At 38.7% G+C, this 20831-nt stretch overlaps 1 protein-coding gene across 1 annotated transcript; it reads right to left on the bottom strand.

Annotated features, from left to right (window-relative positions):
• Positions 1-66: 66 nt before the first annotated feature.
• Positions 67-2214, bottom strand: LOC134095862 (uncharacterized). The gene is made up of 6 exons (XM_062549576.1): positions 2173-2214; positions 1602-1937; positions 1151-1477; positions 696-809; positions 486-544; positions 67-251 (listed from the first exon to the last, which is right to left on the bottom strand). The coding sequence occupies exons 1-6, from the start codon at positions 2192-2194 to the stop codon at positions 132-134; spliced, it is 978 nt and encodes a 325-aa protein (XP_062405560.1). The 5' UTR covers positions 2195-2214; the 3' UTR covers positions 67-131.
• Between the last annotated feature and the right edge of the window lie 18617 nt (positions 2215-20831).

Below are 20831 nucleotides of genomic sequence, written 5' to 3'. Positions count from 1 at the left end.
AACAACAGAAGTGCAAAATACTGTAGCTGTTCATAGAACAAATATTTTTTATTTGAAGGGGTTTTGTTTTCAAAACAGGGTACATTGGATGTTTTCTGCCACAGTATGACACGGTGAGCAGGACTGAGAGGTCAGAGGTTAACAGCAGAATAAACAGCATCTGGTGGCAGCTCTCTCTTAGTTCTCCTGCCCCTGGGATCCTTCTTAGATAAGTGCAACGCTGCATTGTTTGGACCCTCAGCAGCACCAGCCTGAGAGCAAAAAGGCTTGTGTTTATTAATTAATAAGGAAAAGGAAGAATTAGAGAACATTAAACATAATTCTTACCCTTTATGATAGTGTGGAACATAAATATGTATAATCATACTCATTTCTTTGTTTGAATATAATCTGTGCATTTAGATATTCATTGATTGTCTGGTACATACATATTAGAATATAATTCTTTGATGTGGACAAAATATAAATGATAAATGATCCCTTACCTGAGCACGTCTTTGTCTGCTATTAGAACTGTCATCTCTAACATGGTGCAAGTCTCTCACTGTCAACCAAGCAGAAACAGATTTATCATACACAGTATGAAGTATTTCAGGTCAAAGGCAATATATGTATGCAAAATGCACTATATAAATAAATACTTACTTGCTTACAGCAAGATATACTGTAACAATATGTGTGGACATGATACTTACTATTGTCACATGTAACTCTCCTCTGGCAATTCAACCAAACCAGGAAAACCATCAATGTGACACAGCAGCCCAGAGCCACAACCAAACCAACCAGCGCAGAATGTACTGGTTCAGCTGTAAATGAACAAGAGCAATGAATATGTCAAATATAATATTTAAACAGTTGCATTTAATGTACTGAAGAGAGAAACATGTTTTGGTGATGAACATTTGGTTCCGATATGTTATGGTCATGTGTTTAGATAATGTAAGATGCTTCACTATTGGCTCACTTTTTATAAAATTATTTTGTCAAATTTAACTGGGCCTTCCGGAGCTAACAAAAGCACTAAAATCTTCATGGCCATATAAAGCCTTCACTTTAAAAGGCCTATTCATTGCTATAAATGAGCTACAACTTTAAACTTAAATATCTGTCTATCTGCTCATTGAATCATTCGTACGAAATAACCTACCGATAACAACTGCTGTTCCATTACCAAACAGTATTTGTTCACTTGTGGCTATGCCGCAGTAGTAGGTTCCAGCATCAGAAATGTTTACGTCCTTCTTTGGGAGACTGTAGACACAGCGACCCTCACACGGCCCAGTCCAGCTCTTGTTGGTGTAAATGACCCCTGGATGGGAACCTCCTGAAGCGGGTCTGAACCAGAACACTCTGAGATCTTCAGTTCTGCTCTCAGCCAGCACCACACACTCCAATGTCTCTGAATCGCCCAGTTGGACTGCAGTTGGTAATACGGCTTGGAACACATCTGTAATGGACCTTAGTTTATCTTTTTCTGTGAAGATTTACACACAAACAAACATAGATGCATAACATAACATACCATTTTGGAGGCTTTCAGCGATATTGAAAGTGGTAGAAAGAGTAAAAGTATGCAGAAATTCAAGTATTGACGGTACCTTCCACAAACAAATATGTTCCATTTCCAAAGTGAATATCAGAATCAATTCTGACTCCACAGGAGTAAAAAGCTTCATCAGATAACTTAATGTTTGACATAGACAGGTGGGGAGATCCAAGTCGTTTACTTATGTTGAAGCGGCTATTGTCAAATTCACCGTAGAGTATAGGAGACACAAAATGCTGAGCTGTTCCTAACCCAAGTGGCTTCTGCCCAAAACTTTGCTTGTACCAAACTATAGGATCATGCTGGTTTTCTTCTGATACAAAGCATTCCAAAGTGACAGTGGTGCCGGTCTTAGCCTTCATCACAGGAGTAGGCTGAGACACAGTAGCTGGAAACAATACATTAAGACACTGAAAATCTCAAATTTCTAAAATTATTTGTACAGTTCCTTAGTAATAATCATTTAATCAGACACTAGTTATATTCTACAAACTGCCATTGGATTGGAAAAATAATGATCACACACGCTGAAATATGCACAATACACATGCTTTTTGAATCTAGAATGAAACTTTAACATCATATGAATATTTTCCATGACTATTCCATCACACTTGACTTACCTCCCACATCCCAAAATGGCATAAAAATGCTCAAGATTATGATTCTACACTCCATTATGTGTGTTCACTTTATGTGGAACATACAGTAAAGTGTGTGAAATGTGGCCAGGCAAAACCCCGCCTGAAAAAAACCCCCGCCTGAAAAAAAAAAAAGACTTCCTGTTGTATCTCGCCGCTGCACAGATCTGAAGAATCTGAAGACCAGACTCAGAAGGCAGTTCTAAAAAGTTAAGCGTTAACCCTTTGGGGTCTAGGCTATTTTCAGTGAAATGTTACTACTCTCACTGAAGCTTTTATCTCTGTCATTGTAAAAGCCATCTATATACACTATATCTTGTTTTTTTCCCGACAGCCTATAGGGCCTAGGCTACCCATATCTGGGAAAGTATATGATGTGATAAAAATGTGCAGAAATCAAAGACTCATGAATGTTTTCATGTTGTTGCATTCATGTCACCAAGAAGCATGCCAGGAGGAATATCTCTTCAGATGTAGGTGTGATTGTCTGGAATCTGGCAATATAATGAACTTGATGGTGGAATACTCTTTGGCTTAACAAATCAACTGATTTTCAACAAAAACATATGTACTTGCATACATATTTTACACATTTTGTTTTATTCACTGAAGTCTTGCTACCTGATCTGTAAGTGGGTGTGAAGATGGACGCAGAGCTACACGCAGAGGGTAAATCAGATTAAATTCTGTGTAGATTCAAAGTTGATGCGTGATGAGTCCTTGGAGAAATTTCACAGAGACCAAACAGTGTTAATTTAAACACACTTGGCATCTGTCGACTTCATAGCATTCATTTGGTCAATATACTGACAATTAGATTCAATTGGGACCATAGTGATTAGGCAACAGGCTATAAGTAAATATGTGTTTCATCAGCATAACTATGATATGAAATGTAAAAAGAAAGAATTCATTCTTGATGGTTTGTCTGCTGGGGAACACCACATGGACATTGGTATTGCACAGTTGCACTGTTGTCAGTGGTAGCAAATATTTACATTACAATATATTCTTGCTAGTATTTATAGAAGCAATTGATTGCGAAGTTACAGAGCCCGAGAGGAGTAATTGCAAGATATTTTTGTACATTTGACTAAATTGTGCAATTTACTAAATTGAGGGCACAATTTAGTCAAATGTGCACCCAAACTAGTTGGGAGAGACAGCAACCGTTCCACGACTGTCTCCTTCTAAACAGACAAGGTTTTTCGGCACAACCTTTTCAACAACCTTACACTAATTTCCACGTTGTTTCAGTGCAAAAAGAGTGAGGATTTCCTTGTTGCCAAACCTGATTCTAAAGTATAATTTCACTAAATCATCTACACAAGGCATTTTGTTAGGTCATTGGCCAACTGTTTGAGTCTCTGAGACTAACTGTCCAGATTCAGTGGCAGCTACTGGAGTGCAAGAATAACAACGGAATGTCAAGATATGTCATGATATGTCGAGATTACAGTCAACATGATATTGCAATTTAGCAATATTAATTCATATTAATCCTGTCATGGCAATACATGTTTTTTCTTCATGTGTGGCCCTAATATTCCATCGTCGATAAGGACCAAGGTACAGTCCAGTCCCGAGTTAGTTACAGTAGATGTTACTTTAACAACAAAGCTATAAGGCCATTTCACCTGATCAGAGGTCTCTCTGCCCAAGAATGAGTTTGCCTGGATAGGTATGGAAGATTGTCCCATTAACACAAAACGTATTGACATATTTGACACAGTTAATCATAGCTAGAGACAATCTGTATCCAACTATGTTAGAACATGTTTGCAGTTCAATTCAAACATATTTTATTTTTGCAATACAAATAAATTACAAAAATGTTCAGCATGGCATTGTCCCTCCAAGCACATGAATGATGTGGTCCACAGAACTTTCTGTAAATCAAAATGAAAAAAGGGCTTGGTGAACAACACTTAGGACCCTTATTTAAGTGATCTGAAATGCATGATCAGAAATAGATGGTTTAAATATGTTTAGGGTGTGGCAGCTTCAAAATCACTGACAGTGCATAAGCTCGCTAAATGCAGGCACATTGTTCAAAAGTGTTGTGTGTATGTTTCTTAATCAGTGATGGCAGCCTCGGAGCCAGAGAGCAACGAGTGGGGGGGCTATGAGCATCGACGGGGGGGGGGGCACCTGGGCAAAATACTGCAAAATATCTACTACAGAGCACTCTGTTTGGGGGGGCCTGGACCCCTATGGCCCCCCCTTGACGCCGAGCCTGAGTGATGGTTATTTTTTGGGCACACCAGCCATCAAACTAATGAAATTATGAGACCACTGCACATTTTTCTGATGTCATCCTTGCTGAGTGACATTCAAATGAACTGACTGTCATAATTTACAGTCTTTTAATTTTGAATATGACCATCAACTCATTCAGGAAATGTGTAGTGTTCTCTTATTATGACCGCCGCTAGCGTAGCTGGTGAAGCGGTCATGTAGTTGTTGTCAAAGGTTTTTTTTTTTTTTTTTAATTATTTTTTCCCGTCATCGATCCTGAATTTTTGAATTTTTCGTCAACGATTCCCGGGACACCGTAACACTTGGTGGGCATGTAGCCCCAGTAGACTTCTGCGGAAAAATTGCTGCCCCCGCCCGAAGCCCAAAAATGACAGTTTTTCCTACATAACTACCTGAACCGTGGCGCCGAGGATGACAAAATGTTTATGGTATGTTGGTCTCAAGAGCTTGCATCAACTTAGCTTATAACCAGTCATTTGTGATTTGCACCCCCATGGTAAAAATTGAAAATGCAATGTAATATTGCTTTAATTGCCCCTATCTTCAGATGAGATGCTATGAACTGCACCAAATGTCATGTGTATGATTAACCTGACACCCTCTGGGAGTATGCCAAGTTTTGTGGAATTTCATCCATGGGGGGCTATAAAATAAATGGATTTATGTGTACATTCAGGACTGTATACCCATCGGTTTAGATGGTGGTATTAACCCTCTGGAGTCTAAATCCCCTGCTGGGGATTTGAAAAACTGTTCCAAACACACATCTCAAGACACCTTCCCCTCCTCACACAGCATTCCCCCAAATAGTGTAGGCCACCAGAGAGGATGGGAGAAAAAGTGAACATTGCGAGCATTGACGCAGTGTAGGCTACGATGGTCTATTTACAGTCAAACAATTTGAATATTTTGTAATGGATGCGGCAATAAGTGTAGCCTACCCCTAGGGTGCATAGGGTATTGTCGGTCTAAATTTAACAGACAACGGGCCATATCCAACACCTCGTTTTCTTGCTACTGTTTTCACCCCCCACCCCCTTGTTCAGTGGAAAATTCCAAAACATGCCTCATTGACCCGTATAAGTAGGCTCCATGAAGTTGGAACTCTGGACACCTGAGTAGGCTAGTTTATATAAAGTCGTTTCACCCCTGCCCAGTGTAAGTGAAGATTCGTAACATACGTTGATAAAGCGAAGGACTTCAGGATTTTCTTTGAGGCGACATAAATTCGCAGACATTGCCGTGCATTATGTGAGTTTTTGACATTATTCATGCTTATCGATAGGCTAATCACTTTACGATTGTTGTTGTGGTAGGCTATTATGCCGTGCATTATAAGTGGATTTTTGACATTATTTGTGCTTATTGATAGGCTTATATGTGGCTGAGTGACACACAGTGAAGTAGCCTAATGTTTCAATATGAGAACATGCTTCCACTTTAGATTAAGGGGTGCAAAAAGTTTTGTAAATGACATCTAAGCAGGAAGTAATTGTTTATAATAGCTAATAGTGAGTTACAGCTATTGAGGTAAGTGTTTGTATCCAAATTCAGATTAGTTGACGCAATTAACTTTGTAGATGCGTTGCACATCATTGATAAAATCTTAACAAATAATTAGTAACAAGAGAAGTGAATCTGGGCTACCCAGTTCATTTGAAGTCTTCCTCATAAGGCTTGTATATAAATGATAAACGAAAGCTTAGTAACATATGAACAAGTTATCAATTAATGTTTATTGATGTACTTGTTTAGTTCATAATTAGTATATTGTCTAATACTCCTGGATACAATGATATAGATATTCAACCAATGTTATTTAACACATTTAAATATGTATGCATATCTTAATTAATGTTTCAATGGCTTTTATTTCAATCACACTAAATGATTTACAAGCTAATCTTAATGCAATAACAACATAGCTATGAACTACATAAAAATAGCATACAAACTATTTACAAATATTTTGAAGATTTTAGAAAGTCTACAAATAATGCACAGTTCATTTGAAGAGACTGAAGTTGTTTATTTTGTTTTTGCTGAAAGACTTAACTGTTTATAAATGTTTACTTCTTATTCATTTCATCATTACATAGCCCTTTACTAATGTTTTTCAAATGAGTAATAACATAACATTAACATAGTATTTCTTACTCATTTACAAATATTTGTACATGTTTTGTTCATGATTAGTTCATTATTTACTAAGTGTTACTAATGCTTTATAAGCACCCGTTATTCTAAAGTGTTACCCTTACATTATACAAATCATGTTAGAATTGTTCAAATACTGTACATTGGCACTATTTATATATATTTAAAGATCAAATTTGTAAGGCAAATCATATCACATCACATATTGTCTACTAGACTTACTTGATCACCTACCATTATTATAAAAATAATACTTTTCCATAAAATTGTTCATTACAGATCAACCATCTGACATAAGAAAAATGGACAATGCTTTTGGAAACTCTTTAGAAGTGGATGTAAACACAGGTAAGTTTATCATCCAATGTAAATTGCACGTTAACACTTAGCATTACATCTATATTGCAATGTAATTTATATGTAATATATGTGTGCTACAGATGAAAACCCTGAAATCAAGACAAGTGTGCCCTTATACTCCTGTATGCAACCTGTAGACATTGGTCAACATATAGCAGAAAGATCACAAGACGACATATTCTGCATATCACCAGCAGAAGGAAATAAACCCTTACAAGCACTTGGTACTGAAGCAGACTGCTTTCCCACAAAATTCCCAAATGGAAAGAACTCCTTTGAACAACAACGTCCAGTCAAGTTAGGAATTGGAACATATCTCAATCAACGACTGTTCAATTTTAACATTTTTGCTTCTGATCCCACCTATATTTTCCCACCTATATTTTCTGGGCGCAATATGTGAAGGAAATGAAGGAAATCTCAGCTTGTGTTTCTGTCGCAATGCGCAAATCTTCAAACACACACAAGGGTCAAAAAATCACATCTGACGAACTGCTGGACAAGAACTACATAAAAGATGTGTTCAGAACTGATGAAGGATATAAATTCATGAAAACAGTCAGAGGTACACCAACATATTGGGAACAAACCCTCCGTGACTTAAAAGCAATGATACGCCAGCTAGGTGTTCCAACATTTTTTGCATCCTTTTCAGCAGCTGACAGACGATGGACAGAAATCGTCAAATGCATATGCATTCAGCTAGGCAAACCTTTTGACGAAAACATGGACTGGTCGACATACTGTCAACTGATAAATGAAAATATTGTCACAGCTTCAAGGATGTTTGATCACCGAGTCAACACCTTCCTGAAAGATTTCCTGATGTCAAAAGCCAATGTCATTGGTGAAGTAACAGATTACTTCCACAGAGTAGAATTTCAAGCCAGAGGTTGGCCACATCTACACTGTCTAATTTGGATAAAGGATGCCAAGGAGTTTGGCAAAGATGATGACAACAGTGTGTGCAATTTTATTGACACACATATAACCTGCTCCAAACCAAGTTCTCAAACAGACCCAGAACTACATGAGCTTGTTACAAGTTTACAAACTCATTCCAAACACCATTCCAAGTCATGCAGAAAAGGAAACAAGACATGCAGATTCAACTTTCCCCGTCCACCATCATGTGGGACTTTTATAGCCATTCCATCTCACCCAAAACCAGAGCAAAAACTTGAAGCACAACAACAGCTCAAAAGATACTGGTAAATTGTCTTTACAAATCAAGATGAAAACATAACAACAGAAGCTCTCCTCATGCAAGCGGGTATAAGCCAAAGCAACTTTGAGAAATCAATCTGATTGTAGCCGGACGAGTCCTTGCCTGGAGCATAGTGCTAGTTGGCTGTCTCATTCCTGCCCCGCCTACTTCGCAAGTGGGTAATTGGCAGCTTGCTCCATAAAAAAGGAGAGCTTGGCTATCCATGGCAGACGTCCGCTTTGTCCAGGGACGACTCTGGCCGACCTTTCGCCTATCCCTGACGTTTGGCTATGTGTCCTTCTACCGCTTGCTCCAGGTAGGCTTGAGTCTTTGTTTGTGGCATGTTCGCTGGTACATTGATGTGTCGGAGAGTTCAGAGCCTTTGTTTACATTTCAGTAACAGCCGTCGCTAAACGACCGGCTGGATATTCATACGGCTGCTCTTCCCCCCGGTGTGCTCATCCATTTCAGCTTAGGTAGGTGTTCTCCTTCCTGTGTGCAAGCGTTCTCGCATAGCTAGGCCACTCGTTTACCTTTATCTGTTAATTACAGCAATATCACAGAGTGTTGCACTGTCCGGACTTCCTGCCTCTGACGTTAGCTGTGGCACGGTAGGTTTTAGCTTTATTTCCTTCGATTTACTTAAATGAACCATAGCATTAGAATAATGATTCTGTACTCTTTGTAAGATCTGTTTCGTATCTGGCTGTGGTGACAGTCTTGCTGTTTTGTTCCGGTTGATGTGTTTGCTGCATGGAGCGTCAGCGACTTCCGCATCTCTCTGGGCCCTTCCAATGCGGTTCTGTGCATGACTGCTAGCTAGCCTGGTGGTGGCTACCTGCTTGTGTGTTTGTTGTGGTTACGTGTGTTTGTCTGCATGAGTGTGCATGCGCGGTATGGGATGCTTGCTGCTTCAGTACTGTTTTGTACTTTGCCTTGTCTTATAATTTGTTTTCATTGTTTTTGTTGCTTTATACTGCATGTGTCAAGTGGGCTTCTCCTGTGTATGTGCTGTCTCTCTTGCTGGGGCTACAGTGGACGCATGTTTGAGGGTTTGTCTCCTCTGATGGTATTAGCCTACTCCTTATTGCATGCATGCTGTGTTATTTAGTTTTGTTGAGTCACCTTTTGTTTTGATTTGCAGTGTGGTTTGAATCACAGAGGTTTCACTTCAGAGGCTTGTCACCTACCCTCTACGGTAAGCCCATTGTAGCGTAACCCTGGCCATTAAGATAGCAGTAGCCTATATTTGCTGATGCCCTGAAATATCCATTGACATGCATGTATATTTATTCTGCAGAACATAAATAAATTATTGTATATTTGTATTGCAATCTCACGTCTCTGCAAATTATTCAGATTACCAACTTCTGTGACCCTGGTGGTAAACAAGAAATTCTCAGGTTAAACCAGTGGGTTCCTATGTAACAGGGGTTTAGCACCTGGTGATTGTTCAGCCACATAGTATTGTCACATGTGCAATCACTGGCGTAGGTTTAGGGGGGGACGCACGGGACTAGTCCCATTCAATATTTTAAGATGACAAAATTGTCCCCCCCAATATTTCCGCGAACTTATTTTTCCATTCCGACGGCCAGCACGACAGTAGGCCTACAAGGCACGTCATGATTTGATTGGCTGAACACGCTACACGCACAGGACGCGAGAGTGTCAAAGCAGATTAGCAGAGTCTGACTGGCAGACAAACGTGCGTGCGGGTGTCGACGATAACGGTAAGTTACCGAGGCTGTCTGCCAATACATACCCCATAAAATGCCAGAGTAAAACATTTTAACATTCCCTTTGCTCTTCAGCACGTATATGTTTGCCTTTTTGTACTTTGTAGATCATCTATGCCACCCAAGAGGGAACATACAAAGGGGACATAAAGCTTTTTCACAAAGCAAATAACTATAGCCACACAAACTAGCAGTGGTAACGTTAGTGAAGTTATCTGAAATTTAGATTGTACCGTGGAAAATATTATTAACTAGTGATAGTAGGCCTAGGCTATATGTTACCCAGGATATTGTTACAGCTAAACCTAGTGTCTGTAATATTTCAACCAAGGTTAGGAGCATTGATGTGCAGCACGGATAGTGGCATAGAAGTTGCTCTATCTTGATAGAATGCCAACGTTTCCTTACCAAGTCATACCCATACACAGTTACTTAAATAACAGGCTATATAATCTGGGCAAATCTAAGATATGCGTAGCTTCTGTTATCTGAGAAACAACATTGCCATTTAGTGGTTAAACAGTGGATACTACATAATTGTCGTCCGCACACATTCCTCTACACGCGGGTATAGTAATATAAACGCAAGAGGCCATTGTTTAAACTAAACGAAAACAAAAACGAATTACAGTCTTCCCAGTAAAAGTTCACTTCTGGATGTCCCCCCCAAAGCTGAGACCAAACCTACGCCCTTGTGTGCAATAACATCAAAGAAAACTATCTACTTGAAACAAACACCTCAAGAGATATAGATTAATGGATACAACCCATGGCTGTTGCGTGCTTGGACAGCAAACACTGACTTGCAATTTGTACTAGATGCATATACTGTAGGTAAAAACATCTACCTCATACATCTGTACATCAAAGTTGATCAGCACATTCACACAACTAAACAAACATGAACTTATACAAATTGCCTGTGATATTACACCACATAAAACTTCATTCACAAAAATACCACAAAGACAAACAAGGCAAGCCACTAACCACTTATTCTGTACTCATTTTCCAGTTGCATCATGTACATAGTCTACTACATCAGCAAAGCAGAACGAGAACTAGGATTATTGCTTAAAACTGCACAGAAAGAAGCACGAGAACATCGCAACATGGATGCAGTGAAAGAACTACGGACATTGGGTCAAATCTACGTTCATCATCGAGAGGTAACCAGTTACATTACATTTATTCATTTGGAAAATGAGTTTATCCAAGCCACTTACAGGAATAGGATGACAAAACCATGAACCTTTACCATTTTCACATTTAAATAAAAGAATTACAGTTGTAGCACAAGGTGCATTACTTGTGGTATTACTAAACATATTATCTTTTACATATAAACATATCACTAAACATATTTCAATCTTATCTAGGCCTATAGAACTTTGAAAATGATTTCATTGTAACTCCACAATTACTATGACATAATTGTCGTTCCACCTATTTCAAGGTTAGCACCATGGAAGCAGTTTATCGAGTTACAGGAATGAAACTCAAAAATTGCACTCGTGATGTAATTTCCATCCCAACTGACCCAGAATCAACAAGGTACATTTCCTATCAAAAAAACACTTCACCTCTGTACCACTTAACAAAAATAAACATACACCTCACAACATAACACAATAAAAAAAACATTTAAAGCCCCAGGTAAATAAATGCTATCCACCTAACTCATTACACAAAAAAACCCCCCATTTAATTCATAATTTTACTTGAATTAACACCAACATGTTTGTTTCATTACAGGCTCTACCAATTCAACAAATACAAACACTCAACAAAGGCTGCACAGAAACTGGTGCAAAAACATAGTGGATCGCTACATAGCTCGTCCTGACAATCACGTGTTTGATGACATGTCATTGGCTGAGTTCTGTTCCTACTACAGGATATGTTACAAAAAAACTATATCCAAACCAAAAGAGGACACTGAAAGTGATGATTCAGATGAAGATCAAACACTCTACAAACTGAGGGACAACATGGGTTACATAATAAAACGGTATGTTTCCATCCAAGCCTTCAACATTACACACACACATTTTCAAAACACCAAAAAAGCAAAACACAATGAATGCCAAGAAAATACTTCCTTTCCATATTTTCACAAGTCTATAAACATCACTTCTTCAACAAAATAACAACATCCTTCTTGTTTCTTATTACAGTACCAAAAAAACAGCTGTTATCAGATTCCCAAGATTCATTGAAGAAACTACGACAACTACTAAGATTCTACAACAACCGCCTAAAACTATACTTATCACATCGTACTCATACCCTCAAACCACCAAAATATAACACTTATGAAGAATACTACAACAACGGAACTTACACTGACAACTCAGACAACACAACAACCATCAAAGAATTGGTGGAAGACAGAGAAAAACAATTTTCAACAGTATGAAAAAACATTAGACCAAGCATTCGAAACCATGGCAGAAAACGACCAGTCAGATGCCTGGGCAGATATGGCTCCAAGTTCTGAACAACATCGTATTGACACAAAACCAACCACTCCACAACCAAATACCAATGAAGATCTTGAAGACATTCCAGAACTTTCCACTCTTGATGCCCACTCAACAAAAAATGTTCCATTATACACAACTCACAAATCAGAAACAACCATCTCCAATGATGAAGGCATCAAGATCATTCAAAACCTTAACACACAGCAAAAAACAATGTTCAACCACATCACTAGTTGGTGCTACCAAAAAGTTATTAGCTATGAAGTCCCACCTCTACGTACATTCATCACTGGCGGAGCAGGTACAAAGCAATATTACAAATGTCACACAACATCTGAACAAATATACATATTTAAACGTTTTTTTTTTCTTATAGGTACAGGGAAAAGTCTACTAATTAAGGCTATCCACTTTCAAGCACAACAAATATTTGCACAAACAGCAGAAACTCCAGACACATCTACAGTGCTTCTATGTGCACCTACTGGTAACTTTCCCCCCAAATAATATCACTTCAAATTCAATCACTCTTTATTTCTGTGAGATATAACAACACTAACCAAATAATCTTACTTTCAGGAACAGCTGCATTCAACATTGGTGGACGTACACTTCACAATGCATTTTCCATACCTGTTCAACAGCGTCACTACATACCCCTTAGTGAAGACTCGTTCAGAATGCAGTACAACAATCTCCGAATGCTCATAATAGATGAGGTAAGAAATTGTCATATGATGCACAAGTTACGACAACATTATGCATCAAATACAATAAATTAAAATAACGTTTTTTTAAATGTTTTTTAAATGAAAGTCTCACATACTGCAACTAACAACTATCTCCACTCTAACACACAGGTGTCAATGGTTCCACCACACATACTGGACAAAGTTAATCTTCGCCTTAACCAGATCCTGAAGCCCCTATCTTCAACAGCTACATTCGGAAACTGTAATAGTCCTCGGAGACTACTACCAACTTGCTCCAGTTCGTGCATCATCACTTCTCTTCCATGATCCAGGATCTTTGTCTCCATCACTATGGGAACAATTCAGCATATACACCCTCACTGAAATAATGCGACAAAAAGATGACCTTGACTTTGCCGTACTACTCAACCTCATCAGAACTATCCCAAATCAAGATCAAATCACCCAAGAAGATGAACAACAGCTTACACTGTAAAAAATGAATCTCGCCCCTTGTAGAGGAAATTAGAAAAAAAAAGAGTAGAATGTATTCATTTTTATCTGCATATTTTATTTTGATACATTTTCATTTAAATAAATAAGTTTAAACGGTAACACTTTACATTACAAATCGGTAATAAGTGGGTAATGTTATGGTAATATGTATGCAATTTAAATGGTAATAATATTTTTAAACCACATATTACAAATAATTAATGTGTCATTTCTAGACAATTACTGTGCAATTACCATACAACAACAATGCAAATAACTTGGGTTTAAGGGTAAAATAAAATGGTAATAACTGCTGTAAATATGTACTTACTGAAGCAATAGATATTTAGGATTTACTTATTGTGACATACCGGTAATATGTGACCTGTTATCTGTTGTTATGATGAAATAAATGAGGTAATTGCACAATAACTATATGGTATCAGGGCTGTAAAATACTGTTTTGTCTTTTCGAAAGGTTTTCTGTACGGTGGGGAGTTGTTAAAATCCTTTCGAAAAGAAACAGTAAAACAGTATTTTACAGCCCTGATACCATATAGTTATACATTGTGAAATTACCTTATTTATTTCATCATAATAACAGATAACAGGTCACATTTTACCATCAAATTAACTACCACAAAAACGTTCACGATTGTGTAATTGGGCCATAACACTTAGAAGTTACTATGTAATTTAGTCCTTCATAGCACCATAATGTTGGTATAATTACAGAAATATTATGTCACAATAAGTAAATCCTAAATATGTATTGCTTCGGTAAGTACATATTTACAGCAGTTATTACCATTTTATTTTACCCAAGTGATTTGCATTGTTGTTGTATGGTAATTACACAGTAATTGTCTAGAAATTACACATTAATTATTTGTAATATGTGGTTTAAAAATATTATTACCATAAAATTGCATATGTATTACCATAACATTACCCACTTATTACTGATCTGTAATGTAAAGTGTTACCGTTTAAACCATGGTTAATTAATTTGGGTAAAACAAACCCACAATAAAGAGTTTATCCAACTTAAAAAAACGTGCATTGAATCCAACTCATTTTTAGGAAGTAGAATGAACAGGTCTTGGATTTCCTGTGTGGCACGAGCTGCAGCTGCTTGTTTCAAGAGGACGTTTGGTTAGAAATTTGTTGGCGCCAAGATTGAGGCACACTGGCGAAGACTATAGCATTTGCTGGGTATTTCGGAGCTTCTGGGGTGAGTTAAGACTACATGCTTTTGGTATAGTATATTAGGTAAAATGCTAACTGTCAGTAGGCTACTTTCCTTTGCAAACAACTCGAAAACATTTGCTAATTCGAAAATAAGTAAGATAGCAATAGCTGTAGACAGCTAATACAGGGCTAGCTAAGACGACATATTAGGCCTAATGTATTTTACAAGTCTTTTGTTGTTCAAAAATGTAATGTTACGAAAACGTAGTCATTAAGGTATTGTAACAGTACGTTTTATTTGGTATCCTTGTTGAACCCATAGACCTAAAATAAACCGACTGAAAAATGGTGGAGTAGCAGTAGGAGGAGTAGGCTAGCAATGTTAATAGGTAATCTGGGCATAGCCTATTTTACTTCAAATGGTCTGTTGGAATGCCGTCGTTTCTGGAGATTATGCAGGCATTCTCTGTCACCGTCAGTATCGTTTTAACGTGTGTTAGTTTTAGATTTTATCTAACTATGATGGTATACGACTTTATTTGAATTTGAAGTTGGCATGCATTTTTTTTAAGTTACACTATAAGTGCCATGCACTACAAGGAAATCCTTGTACATGTGCATGTGTAAAACTACAATACTACTTTTTGGTTGGAACTATGCCTATTATTTGAGATCAGATGGACATATATTAATGTGCCATCAATGAATATTATCAGCATTATGTCACATTTTTTCTGACACATAGCATATCAGGACCGTCTTAGGGCATATCCTGAGTTTTTAAGAATCAGTGAAAATATTGATATATTTTGCTCTTGATTTGCTGCTGGGTGACATAAGCTGGAATCAGGGGATATGCTGACAGGATATTTATTCTGACATGCAGCATATCAAGACCTTCGCTGTTTATATCCTGAGTTTTAAGAATCAGTGAAAATATTGATATAACTTGTTCTGATTTGCTGATCAGATAGCCTAGTGCGAATTCCCAAGTCACACACACAGTTGTAGGCTATCTTAGGCCCCTTGAATAGGCTAACATTTTATTATCTCAGTTTAAACTCCATTTACACAAAGACGATACTTGAATTTGGCCAGAGGACTTAAGTTAAATCAGAATTTTAAAATTATGTTTTCATATAGCCTCCCTAATCAACAAAAAGTCAAATGTATGAAGTCAAAATTTGTTAAGGCTAATTGATAAACTGCTTATAAACTGCTAAAGATGATGCTGTGTTAAAGGTAGGGTATGGAATTGGCTTTTTTGGCCATTTTTGCAAAATCACTTGAAATCCTATTCCTAACCCACTTACAGCCATTGAGTTGGAAGCACTGAAATGGAAATTAAACACGTCAATCATCTGCGGAACGGGCAGGGCTCGAAAAACTCCAGCCAATAGAATTCTAAACCCCATACCATCATTTCACAGCTCATTCGTCAATCTAACGGTCTTCCTCTTCCTCCGTGCACATCATGTCTATAGTGCACATAGCACGAAAGCTGTTGACCGCGAAGTCAGTGCTGAAACGAAACTAATTAGGCCTGCTGCACGTCCCATAATGTTCCCCTCTAGTTGTATGTGTCACTTCATTTCTATACAAACTAAGGCAGCGGATACCTACGGAAACTCAATCACCCACGCAATAAATAAGCTATGTAGCAAAAAATAAATTTTACCGTGACTCGAAGAGTGTTGTAAACATGAAACCGAAACTTAAGCGCTTGGAGCTACAGCGGAATAGGCGAACCAACGGGCCAGCACTAAACTCGGATATTTCAGAAGATAAACGCCCTGGTAAGAACCAAACCAGATTCTGTTCAAATATACACACCTATGGCTACTGAAAGGTATATCAAATGTTATTTTGGTGTATTAAAATGCATCGTTGTTTTAGAATTTCCGAATGAAAGGGCTGGTAGACTAAGGTGCTTTTACCATAATGTGGGCTATAAAATCATCTACCTTGTCTGATTTGTGGAACTATTACCTACAACCCTTTGGAGGTGAATAAATAATGTAATTGGGGAAGTTGATGTGAGCGATTGTATGGAGACTAGAGCTCATAGTGCTGTAGACGCCAGGCTGGCATTTCATTTAGCCTCTGCATCTGAATTCTCGTTTGTGCATGAATGTGCGTGCATGGAGGGCGGGACTTGAGGTTGTATATGTTCAAAATCTGCCGGCCGTTTTGCGAATTCCGTACCCAACCTTTAAGTTTAATAGGCTGGCACAAAATGCATAATCCATCTCAAGAAGTCCACAAACGCTATAAAATCATCAGTTAATTTGCGGGTGTTTCATCTAATGTTTACAATAGCCTACATTTACTGAGATTATATAAGATAAATCAAATAGCAGTGAACTTGTGACAGAGGGACCGAAGATGGCGTGACTGAAGTAGCCTACATAGGATCTTTGCTACATTCTGGCGGGTGCGCGTCCTTGTGGTTAACTGTTTATGTGGGAGAAAGTCATTGATGAGTTCAGGTAGTTTAAAAAAATGCATATGTATTTCATGCAATTTCTTTATATGCTATTCTTATGGCCTGTAATGTACTCAGGGATGGATTACTGAACAAGCCTACCGGGCCTAGGTGCTCAAGGGATCAGGAGGCCCTGAAGCATGAAGTCATTATCCTCCCCTGATATTTGAATAGGGCCCCTCAGTCAAATAATACAGGTTATGCTAAGTGATCTGTCTTAATTGGGCCACTTAATCATATGCTATGGGTTATGTTATTCACCCCGATATCTCTGCATGGGGCCCCTCAGTCAGACAACACAGGTCACACATGTGTGATAATCACGCTTTGTAATTGGCATCTTTTTCACAACAAGATGCCTTAAATATGTTGATGGCTCATTATTCCATGAATTAACTATATTTTCACCATTATATCCTATCAATTTTGGACATCAAGGTTAATAGGCTACTAGGGTTGTTAATGAATAATCGAATATCGAATAATTTATTCGACTAAAATAAATGCCTACTGAATAATTGTTCTAGTCTCGCGCAATATGAGAACAGCAACATCTTCCGGTATTTTGCGCGTGTAACAGGGTGGTCAGGGCAACCACCCCAAATCTGTAGCCTGACTACGCCACCCTGGGGCCTAGCGCCTCAGGGAATCTTTAGGAGCTTGGAACCTTTACCAAACAGAGCTGCACAGGTTCTTTAAAGCATATTTGAGACATGAATTCCTTAAATAAACAATTTATTGAACACAAAAGACAGACATTCAACAGAGACAGACAGAGCTTGCCTGAGGGGGCAGGCTAATATCAACGGTGACCAGTTTATACCAAACACAGCAATTCTACAGTATGAAAGTGTTAAGTAGTGCAGCTCTCCACAGCAAGCAACTCTCAGTACACACACTCTAGTTCCCCAGCAGGTGACTAGCCCCCCCCCCATTAACACTCTGCCTGCTCACAAAAGAAAGACAATGGACAAAAACGATCAAACCAAAAGTAACAGACAAAATAGTAAATCAAACATCAAACAAAACTAAATGAAGACAAGACAGCAGCCTGACCATCTGTAGCAGTCCGGAGAGGCAGGAAACATCTGTGGAGCTAGCCTGCTCCTGACCAGGCTAACATCCAAGATAAGTTGATTCTAATGGTAATTACATTATCTGATTGGTTCAGCTAGCTGTCATTCAAATGAGACCTCCACGTGATTTTTTTTAAAGAGCTGTAGATTCCATTTACAGTGAGTCCAATATGTATTTGATCCCTTGCTGATTTTGCCGGTTTGCCCACTAATAAAGACATGATCAGTCTATACATTCATGATAATATGTATTAAAACATGGAGAGACAGAATATTTAAAAAAAAATCCAGAAAATGAACCTAAGGAATATATATTAATTTATTTGTATTTCATTGAGGGAAATAAGTATTTGATCCCTTAGTATTCATTAGGAGTTCTGGCTTTTACAGACCAGGTAGACACTCCCAATCGACTTGTTACCTGAACTGAAGCCACCTGTTCTCACTAATCACTCGTGTGAAAAACACCTGTTCACAGAATCAGACAATCAGACAGATTCCAAACTGTTCACCATGGGGAAGACCAAAGAGCTGTCTCAGGACCTCAGAGTCAGGATTGTTGATCTCCACAAAGCTGGAATGGGGTACAAAAAGATTAGCAAGGTGTTGGATTTGAAGGTAACAACAATTGGTGCAATTGTAAGAAAATTTAAAAAGCATAACATGATCATCAACAGACCTCGGTCCGGCGCTCCTAAGAAGATTCCACCTCGTGGGGTAGCAATGATTCTGAGAACGGTCAAAAATCATCCTACAACCACTCGGCAGGAGTTGGCAAATGACCTGAAGGCAGCTGGGACCACAGTTTGCAAGGAAACAATAGGCAACACTTTGCGCAGCAATGGGTTAACATCCCGCAGTGCCCGAAAGGTGCCCCTTCTCAAGAAGGCACATGTGGACGCGCGCCTTAAGTACGCCAATGATCACCTGAAAGATGAACCAAGTTATTGGGAGAAAGTTATGTGGTCGGACGAGACCAAAATTGAGCTTTTTGGCCTCAATTCCACCCGTCATGTGTGGAGGAAAAAAAATGCTGCTTATGACCCCAGGAACACTGTGCCCACCGTCAAGCATGGAGGTGGAAGCATAATGTTTTGGGGGTGTTTCTCCGCCAAGGGTACAGGTCTACTTCACCGCATCACTGGGAAGATGGATGGAGCCATGTACCGTACAATCCTGAAGGACAACCTCCTCCCCTCTGCCAGGAAGCTGAAAATTGGCCGTGGTTGGGTCTTCCAACATGATAATGACCCGAAGCACACAGCAAAGGCAACAAAAGATTGGCTCAAGAAACATCACATCAAGGTCATGGAATGGCCCAGCCAGTCACCGGACCTCAATCCGATCGAAAATCTATGGAGGGAGCTGAAGGTCAGAGTGGCCAGGCGACAGCCCACCAACCTTCATGACTTAGAGAGGATCTGCAAAGAAGAGTGGGCCAAAATTCCACCTGGTGTGTGTGCTAAACTTGTGGTTAACTACAAAAAACGTCTCACTGCTGTGCTTGCAAACAAAGGCTTTGCCACTAAGTATTGAGTGTGTTTGGCCAGAGGGATCAAATACTTATTTCCCTCAATGATATACAAATTAATTAAAATATATTCTTTAAAGTTATTTTCTGGAATTTCTTTTTGATATTTTGTCTCTCCATGTTTTAATACATATTATCATAAATTTATAGACTGATCATGTCTTTATTAGTGGGCAAACCAGCAAAATCAGCAAGGGATCAAATACATATTGGACTCACTGTATATATTATTTGCTACATGCATTTACTCGCAAAAGCAGAATGTCTGCCTAATACCATATGGATGTCATTTAAATTATGGTGGCCTTATAATTAATAACATAGCCTACTCGTTGTTTGCTTCTTTTTTGACAGATGTTTGATGAATAGGCTGCTGTAGGCTGGTAGTTGATTGGAAGTGGAGGGGACATTTTTCGAAGGTGTTTTCAACTAATTCGGCTTTTAAGACAAATTAAGATACTTTGTGCATTGCGGTGGCAAAGCGCTTCCTTAATGACGTTGCGTGCCGAGACAAGGAAGCTCTCACACGTGGGTGCATACGTAAATTTGCATTCAGTTGATCTGCCACACCTACTCCCGCTATGTAACAGAAATAATCATGAACCCCCATCCAAAAAAGTAAAACTTTACCTCGTTGTTAGTCTATATCAAAAGCGGTTGTTCACTTTGTGTGCAAGACGCTATTTTTCGCGTCTTTTTTATTCCAACCGCGAGTTATTGGGGGAGAAACGAGAACGCGCACATACACCGAATAACTTACACCTGGCTTGATGAATCCGTGTCTGCTCATCCTGGATTGGTCTTTGTGCAACCAATTCAGCCGGTATGCTCTTGTTTAGGATTCAGTGATCGCGGCTCAGTAACTTATCCCGGATGTCTTAATTCTGCTTTTGTGCAACGGGCCCAAGGTGGAAGGCTCTGGTGTGCTTACACACCTTCTTGCAGCAGAGCCTACACTGTTGC

The sequence above is a fragment of the Sardina pilchardus genome, chromosome 11 (assembly GCF_963854185.1).
Source record: "Sardina pilchardus chromosome 11, fSarPil1.1, whole genome shotgun sequence".
In the NCBI taxonomy this organism is placed as follows: domain Eukaryota; kingdom Metazoa; phylum Chordata; class Actinopteri; order Clupeiformes; family Clupeidae; genus Sardina; species Sardina pilchardus.
Note: the sequence above shows the minus strand (reverse complement) of the source record. Positions and strands in the feature narration are given on the sequence as shown.